Here is an 8,812-nt window from a genome sequence, read left to right on the forward strand (position 1 = left end):
TGGGTTTTTGTTATTGTATTTTCATTGTTTTTAAATAAAAATGTATTCTCTATATATCTACTTTTAGTAGCGATCTATGGGGTGAAGTTTTATTCGCTTCTTAGATTTTATTTTCATGAATTCTTAAGAATAACATAATTATTTTTCGGTCGGTCTTTTGTTTTATTATGATTTATTTTTTGAGAGCAAACCATAGACTAATGACGAATGATTTATCAAGCATAAAGAATAATTGTCACTATAGTAGAGGCAGCGAAGGGGATCGCAGTTGATAAAACACTAGTAGTGGAAATAAATAAAAAATAAAAATAAAAACTTATTATACGAAGACGAAAAATTTAGAACTTTCGAGGCCGCCACTGCCATTGATGCAAATTATCAGTTTTGTTTTGTGTTCGCGTTTCATCAGCCAACAAAAGCTAAAACCCTAAAACCCCAGAAAGAATCCTGATAATTCTGACAGCAATTTTGCATTTTCTCAATAATATCTCTCATAGTATCCATGGAATTATCTTCTGCGACTCTCCAAACCTCTTTCTCTTTCCCAGTAAGAACTCCCACCCTCGCTACCAGAGCCCCTTCTCTCTCCTTGGTCAGAAACTCAGCCCCAATTTCCTTTTGTTCCTCCTCTAGAACCAAAGGTAAGAAGCTAATCTCGTTTTAGTAAGCTAATCCCTAGTGCTTGATAAACCTTCTGTCTTTCATGCTACAGCTTGGCTCAAAGTTTCAGTTCACATCCCATTTTCAACTCCGTGAATATTTTTTGTTGTTGTTTTCGTGTTATTGTGATTGTAATTGATGATTATTTGTATGCCCAGCTTGTCGGTTGGTGATTAATCCGCTAAGACGGCGGCGTTCCACTGTTGCTGCTGTTGTTGGTGACACAACTGCTTTACCTAGTGATTGTAATGGAGAACAAGAGTTATCGGCTTCTGGTTCTTCCGGTGCCTTGCCGGTTCAGGATGAGGAGGATGGTATTGAGGGCTTGGATGACGGCAAAATGATCCGAGTATGTGACAAGCTGATCGATGTTTTCCTGGTCGACAAGCCCAATCCGACCGACTGGAGAAGGTTATTGGCTTTCAGCAAGGAGTGGAGCAATTTACGACCTCATTTTTATAAGCGTTGTCAGGATCGAGCGGATAGTGAAGATGATCCAGGAATGAAGCATAAGCTGCTCCGGCTTGGAAGGAAGCTGAAAGAGGTGAGCTTTGCAATTTGTAGATTAACCCTTTTGAGAGTAGAAATAATTTCTTAGATATTGTTAATTTTAGGTACCATGTATTGCATTGGTATATGGGAAGAGGAAGAGTGTTATCTTTTCTGATGATCATAATAAGCACATACTTATTGTATATATATATATATATATATTTTGAGGGGGGGGGGGGGGGGGGGGGGGGAATTGTTGGTCTGTGAATTTTTTTTCATCTAGGGGTGGTGCAATTGTTACTGGGTTTGAGATTGTGGCATTATATGGAATTTATTGGAAACTTATTTTCCACAGATTGATGAAGATGTGCAAAGACACAACGAACTTCTTCAAGTCATCAGAGGATCACCATCAGAGATTAGCGAAGTTGTTGCCAGGCGCCGTAAAGATTTCACAAAAGAATTTTTTGTGCATCTTCACACTGTAGCTGAATCCTATTATGACAATCCAACAGAGAAAGATGGTGAGAATGAGTAAATTTTATTTGTAGGACATATCAGTTTATGTTTCTTTTTTATTTTCTCTGTCATTGCTTGGTTTACAGATCAAGAAATTTAGGGATGATTAGCAGAATTTGTTTGTCCTCTTCTATGGTTCTAACCAGATATTATTGTGAAGCAACAGCTGTCATTACTGTACCAGGTGCTGGCTTAATTTGCCTTATAGCTAGGTTATATTACCCAATGCATATTTGAATGCTTAGTCCAGGAACATTACTAGTCTGATGATTAGCGCAGGCAATGGCCTTCTGTACCCACCGTCTCAACCATATTGTACATGTCATATATTCCACAGAATAAATCGGTGACTTCCCATCTGTTTCACTACCATTGCTATTCAAATCACAAAATTTATTATTTTCTATGTAATTTAGCATAAATATGCTTAAGTTATGCAACTGGGAATGTGGGTTTACTGGCCTAGATAGCCAAAGTTCAGCTTGAAAGGAAAGTTAGGCCAATAAAACCAACCTGGCCTGACATTGCAGGCCTAGAAATGACCACTCTAGCAGGCCAGTCCCAGAACTTTTAACCTTCAATAAATGTTTATTACATTGTGGATAGCACCGATAATATTCATTTGTTTCTGTTTGACTAGTTCTGGCGAAGCTTGGGAATACATACTTGGCTGCTGTACAAGCGTATGACACTGCAACTGAAAACATTGAAGCAATAAATGCTGCAGAGTTGAAATTCCAAGATATTATCAACTCTCCTTCTTTAGATGCTGCTTGTAGGAAGATAGACAATTTGGCTGAGAAAAATCAACTCGATTCAGCATTGGTGTTGATGATCACAAAAGCTTGGTCTGCTGCGAAGGAGACGAACATGACAAAAGATGAGGTGAAGTAGTTGCTGGTTTCCATAAATGCCTATTGCTCTATATGTTCTATTTTTTATCTGGTACATATAGTGCTGCAATTTTTATGCTAGGAACACAAGAAGATTCCAATCAAGTCAAACTGTCTTATTATCACTTTTCTGATTCATCTATTACAATATTTCAAACAAAAATAAAATGCTAACAGACCAGCAAGATTTGTATCTCTGTCATTGTGGTAAAAAGAAGTGATAGAGAATGAGAGATCACATTGAAGAAGGAAGAGAACATAATTTCCTGCTCATCGGGATGTGGGAGAAAGTGGGAAGAAAAGATCAATTTTGTTGTTCTCATTGTATAAATGTCTATACAAATCGTTCATACACACTGACACACTCAAAGAAAAAAGATGGTATCAAATTGAGCCAATGTAGCCTCTGGAAATTCTACATTTTAATTGCTACTTTAAACAATATTTAATGCTTTGATTAATGTTGTGTTAAAATACAGTTTTAGTATTAATATATTTCTTTTTCTTTTTTTGATGAATAATATATTTCTTTTTCATTGCAGGTAAAAGACATATTGTATCATTTGTACATAACCGCTAGGGGTAATCTTCAGAGGCAAATGCCAAAAGAGATTCGGATAGTTAAGTATCTTCTCACAATTGAGGATCCTGAGGAGCGGCTGTGTGCCTTGAAAGATGCATTCACCCCTGGAGAAGAACTTGAAGGAAAGGATGCAGACTGCCTATACACGTATGCGTTTGAAACTTAACTGTATAATTTATTTATTCTTCGCAATTTAATGATTCATCTGCTAGATTTGTGGAGATCACTGATCATCTGTGGCGGTCTGAGTCTCGTTTTTGTTCTATTTGCTTATACAAATTTTCAGGACGCCAGAGAAACTGCACACATGGATAAAGGCTGTGGTGGATGCTTACCATTTCAGCAGGGAAGGCACTCTTATAAGGGAAGCTAGGGACCTGATGAATCCTAAGATCATTGAAAAACTGGAGGAACTTAAAAAGATACTTGAAAATAATTTCATGTGACGTGGAGCTGAAGTTATACTTTCTCAGAAGCTTTTTCCTACGTCCCTTGTTCTAATTATTTTCAAGCACAAATTACAAGCCCAGTTTTGGTGTTGCCTGGCTTTGCTAGTCTGTCCAAGGCATTATGCGTTGGGGCTTAGTGGTGAATAGCATGTAAATCCAAAGTATTACTTCTATCTGCATAGAAATTGTGGAAAAATCGTAGGATCACCTCTACTTTGAAGCTTTAGACATTGGAAAAATCGCAGGTTCTCCTTTTAGTTAGGTGTTTTTCTTGTATATTGCATCTGAGTAGTGCTTTTTGCTTTTAATGATATTTCAATTAGTTATAAAATAAAAAATAAAAAAACAAATTGTTAGGTTGATTGTGCTCTAGTTTTACTCTTTAAGGTTCTTTTATTCTGATGTATAACATCGGGCCATTCCCTGGAAGAACACATCTTTAAGTAAATTATTCAGATGTTTGATGACGAATCATTCACATGGATCTCTCTCTGTTTCTGTCTCTGTGTGTAAATGGAGGAAGTTTCATATTTTGTTTATTTGCAACTATCATTGTACTTTTGCATGGCACTATCATGTCGGCTGTCGTACCCCTCAAATAAAATAATAACAACATTAGAGATAACATTATCATATATTTGAATTTGAATTATTTTGTTGAGTGAATATTCAAACTCAAATAAGATGATAACAACATCAAAGGTAACATTATCATATATTTGAATTTAAATTATTCTGTTGAGTGAATAATTCAAACTCTTGATCTTGAGTATTTGAATTTGAACCGGGGACATTTTCTCTAACAATTCAAACATGATAATTCCATACTCTTTAAAATTATATTAGATTCTTAATTCACAAACGTAGGTTTAGTCACATTTTCAGCAATCCAAATTCTCGAACATCACATTCTTAAAAAATGTAGACGCTAGAAGAGTGTTAGATTTTTCTAATCCAAACACCACATAAGCTGTTCACAGTTCGACCATCCCAAAATATCCAATAATATTCGGGTCAATGTAAATATTGAAGATTGTTTTACAAAGATTTATACACAAATAAAAATGTTACGGAGACTGGACGTGTTACTTCCACCTAGAGGTAACAATTCGTGTTTATGTATTGAGTTCGGGTCGTATCAAAGCATAAATATAAAACTATAGAGGTTAACTCTAACCCACTAATTTCGTGTTTGATTCGCTCGTGTTGTAACAAATTAATAATCCTAAATATTGCTTTGGGTTCAAGGCATGAAAGTCACAAATATAAGATTATTTAGGCAATCAAAACCCAACACATTTAATTAAATAGGCCAAGCCCTTCAACTTTAACCCATTAATTTTGTATTGGATTTGTATCAAATTTTAAAATCGTGTAAACATTTGTGAGCCCTAGGGCTTATTTGATATTGTGTTTGAGGGCCTACGAATATTTTTAATACCCAAAAAGTTCGTTTAAAGGAAAAAATATTTGTTTGATAAAAAATTTAAAAGCGTTTTTAAGGGTCCAAAAAATCTAAAATTGTCAAAAAAACACTTTTGACAAAAGCTTAAAAATAGAACTTTTGCCCAAAAGCTCTTTTTGACTTAAAAGCTTTATTTCTCAAATGCAATCCAAAACAAGCTCCTACTTTCAACTTTCTTTTTAAGTTGAACTGCTCGTAGAATTCACTTTTGTTGTGTGAGGACTATAATAATATTCAGATTCTTTTTGCATTAATCCAGAATGTTGCTTAAGCTTATAATTATTTTGTGAGCATTTTAAACAATGGAATTGTGTTTGGTGTCATTCTCTTGCTTATTTTTTATTCATAAAAAAAAAAATGTAAGATAATAAAATCAAACATTTATCTAAAGGGAATAAACTTATCTAAATAATATGAAGTATGATACAACCCAACTTTTTTGTCCAACTTGGGCACAAATTTTTCTTTATTTTTTAATTTTTTTTTAAAAAAAGTTTCTGAAGCAATTATATTTTTTTTGGTCATTCATTTTTTTGGTATTTTTTTAAAAAATAAAAAATAAAGGAAAAGTTGCGCCCAAATTGGAAAAAAAAAGGTTGGGTCTTTAACATTTCTCAGATATTATTCACAATCTTATTGGGCGGAATCCAAAACTATTGAGCAATATATATATATATATATTTTGCCGAAGCTGAAGCGCATTTCTTCAGCTCCCGCGGGACCGCAGACTCAATGCCCACTAAAAAATCCTTTGAAAATCCGAAAAAGAAAAAAGAAAAAAAAATCCTCAATTTCGAAGTCGTTAACTCCTTATTATTTGGAATTTCAAAATTTTTGCGCGCACATACAAAAACCCTAAGCTAGATTGTACGTTTCCCGAGGTGGCAGACTCCCCGGCGACTCTCCGATCGTCGTCGATATACGGTGAGTATTTTCTCCAAAAAAAGGTTAAGTCGTTTTCTCAAATCGGTTGAAAATGAAAAGGAACAGGGTTGTTTAGTGTGATCCGTTCTCGATGAAATTGTCAAGAATTTATTATTCAATTGGTTGCTGAGAAAGCGATGTAAAACAGATTGTGTTTTTGAAATAGATTATTAACTTCTTCCCAAACGAGGTAAATAGTGTATTTCTATGTTAAGGGGTTTTTTTTTTCTTTTCTTTGAATCGTGAATTTCGTTGGTTGGTACCCAGATTATGGGCAGAAAAACCAGCAGCAGCTGCGCTATATGCGAGTGTTCAAATCACGCTTCTATTTGTGCCGTTTGTGTCAATTCCAGGTAATTGGTCCTGAACTTTACACTGATTTTCTGAATTGCTCATCCGTAACATGTGCAGTTGTGGCGCATAATCATTGGATTTTATGTGTCCCTAGATGTATGAAACTTTCCTGTGGTTTGATTTATTATTCAAAAGTGCCTATCCATTGTTTTCAAATGGATGCTTTCGAGTGTGTTTGGCACTGCGATTTTGCATACAAAATGTGATGTTAAACCAAATTGTAGAAAATGTACCGTTTGGGGGTGCGTTTTTAAAACGTAGAAAAATTGAGTTTTCAAGTCATAGGCAAAAGGGTGTGTGCGATTAGAAACCCACGATTTTACCAAACATGATTTTTTTAAATCGCAAACCTAAATAGACCCAAATGTGGTTTAATCTTAACACGCGCCCCCCCCCCCCCCCCCCCCCCCCTCATGGATGTATATGTTGACTGATTATCTTTTTATGATGTGCCTTCTTTGTTGCAGATTAACTGAGTACCGCATTTTGTTAAAATCATTGAAGAGTCGTCGGGATTTCTTGTATGCAAGATTGAGTGAAGTGCTTGTAGCAAAGGTTTGATAACTTTGATTTGTACCTTGTGAACGCTCTTTCTGTTACCTTGTTTCTTTTTTTGTTTTTGCTTGATTGTCAACGGTTCATATCTGCAAGTACTTAGATTTTTTTTTTTTTTTTTCATTGTTACTAATAAGCTCTTACTCAAATGACACCTCCTTGCTCCTCCCCTTGTAAGAACAAGGTGGTGGGTGATGTCATGGGTTCAAAATCCACTGGCGCATGTGCAACTTGTCAATCAGGAGCAAAAAAATAAACAGTCATTGGTGCTTGGGAAGCAACACTTTTATATGTTTTGTGCACTCTTTTAAAGTATGAAAATGTCTATGGAAGCACATTCTTGGCTAGGAAACAAAAAGAAATCTTAGAACTATTGACAATCTCTTGGCTGGGCTTTATTACCAAAGTGTCCATCCTGAGAAATACCAAAATTATTTTTTACATGGCACTAGATAAAGATAAAGATTTTATGACAATGCATCAAACGATCCAATATTTTTAAATTAAATCAGAAAGTCATATTTAAAACAGATTAAATTATAGTCTCCTTATAAAATATTGCCTCCATCAAACGTCCCATGATGGGCCCTGGACAGTGAAACTGAAAATGCCCAAATTAGAAGCTACACACAACAGAGCAGCGAAACCAATTTCTCCATGGTTGTGTTATAAAAAGCTTCAAAGTCATGATGCTAAGGAACTGTGGATGAAAAGATGATTAACTGTACCCATTTAAAGTTACATTTTAACAGATAAGTTGGTTGTACAAGACTCAATAGCCGTAATTATGACCAAACTGATGGTAATAAGTAAAAACAAGGTCACTTGTTCAATTTGTTAAATAGCCTATCTCAAATACAAGTTAGTAAAACGACTAGAATGGTTTCTATTTTTTGGGTCCCAAGCGCAGTAAAAAGTCAATTGGATGATCCAATTTCACTTCTAATAGACTTGTGTAGATGTCTTTTCTTTTGTTCTTTCACCCATAATTTTGGTACTTTATCTTTTATGTTTCTTCTGTATTTGCTTAATTCCATCCTGGCTGCTGTTGTTATCATACTGTTGTCAGTATTGTGTAAAATTGATTCAAACTTTGTGTTTAAGGCATCTCAAAATTTTTTATTTCTCTTAATGAATTGTATGTAATATTTACTAGGGGAAGGCAGATGATCAAATGAATTGGAGAGTGCTTCACAATGATAAGCTTGCAAAGTTGAAGGAGAAGCTCCGTCGTAATACACAACAATTTGTACAAGGTTGGTTGCCTGCTGTAAATTGTTCGCGTTTCACTTTATAATCATCTTTGACTAATACTTACTCTTACAGGGAAGGCTAAGATTGAGAGGGCGTCCTATGATTTAAAAGTAAAATATGGGGTGCTTGAATCAGCCCATTCTACGGTATTACATATTTTTTTTAAATTAATCTGATTTTTCTGTAGTAATCATGCTGAAAGTTGAATATTTTTGTCACTATTACTAGTTCCCTTGTGTTTGTTGTCAGCATAAATGAACTTATCAAAAAAAAAAATTTGTTTTATGCATTATTTCTATCTTTGCAGTTGAAAAAGCATCGTGTGGAACAACTGGAAAAGTTCTATCCTAACCTAATTTCCACTCAGAACTTCGGGCTTGTGAGTGCTGATATCCTTATTCCTTTTGGGATGTTGATAATTGTTTTGAGCGTTATTAGTTAATGGGGTACTTACCTCACAAAATTACTGTATATTTGTCTTATCAGAAGATTTGATAAATGAATATATTTATATTCTGATTTGTTTTCTTTTGGTATATCACAATGTTTGAGGGTAAAATCCATTTCCACCTGGTATTTTGTTCTTCTCTTCTACATAATGGATTTTCTTCATCTAAACACATTGTTGATGCTCAATGTTGCAGATGGCAATCACCGCTGAACG

The 8,812-nt window shown here is 34.8% G+C and overlaps 2 protein-coding genes across 2 annotated transcripts in view; both read left to right on the forward strand.

The window, feature by feature from the left end:
* The first annotated feature begins 320 nt into the window (after nucleotides 1–320).
* On the forward strand, nucleotides 321–4,082 carry LOC132185584 (uncharacterized protein At4g37920). Its single transcript, XM_059599344.2, has 6 exons — nucleotides 321–641; nucleotides 819–1,204; nucleotides 1,508–1,676; nucleotides 2,312–2,556; nucleotides 3,107–3,294; nucleotides 3,434–4,082. The coding sequence occupies exons 1-6, from the start codon at nucleotides 503–505 to the stop codon at nucleotides 3,591–3,593; spliced, it is 1,287 nt and encodes a 428-aa protein (XP_059455327.2). The 5' UTR covers nucleotides 321–502; the 3' UTR covers nucleotides 3,594–4,082.
* Nucleotides 4,083–5,758: 1,676 nt separating this feature from the next.
* Nucleotides 5,759–8,812, forward strand: part of LOC132167720 (uncharacterized) — a gene marked incomplete in the record, with an annotated part of 3,382 nt that continues 328 nt past the window's right edge. The window contains 6 exon segments of the mRNA XM_088513922.1: nucleotides 5,759–5,985; nucleotides 6,253–6,338; nucleotides 6,807–6,894; nucleotides 8,051–8,150; nucleotides 8,221–8,294; nucleotides 8,456–8,527. Coding sequence (XP_088370048.1) covers nucleotides 6,256–6,338; nucleotides 6,807–6,894; nucleotides 8,051–8,150; nucleotides 8,221–8,294; nucleotides 8,456–8,527 — 417 coding nt within the window.

The sequence above is a fragment of the Corylus avellana genome, chromosome 2 (genome assembly GCF_965113065.1).
Source record: "Corylus avellana chromosome 2, dhCorAvel1.hap1.2, whole genome shotgun sequence".
In the NCBI taxonomy this organism is placed as follows: domain Eukaryota; kingdom Viridiplantae; phylum Streptophyta; class Magnoliopsida; order Fagales; family Betulaceae; genus Corylus; species Corylus avellana.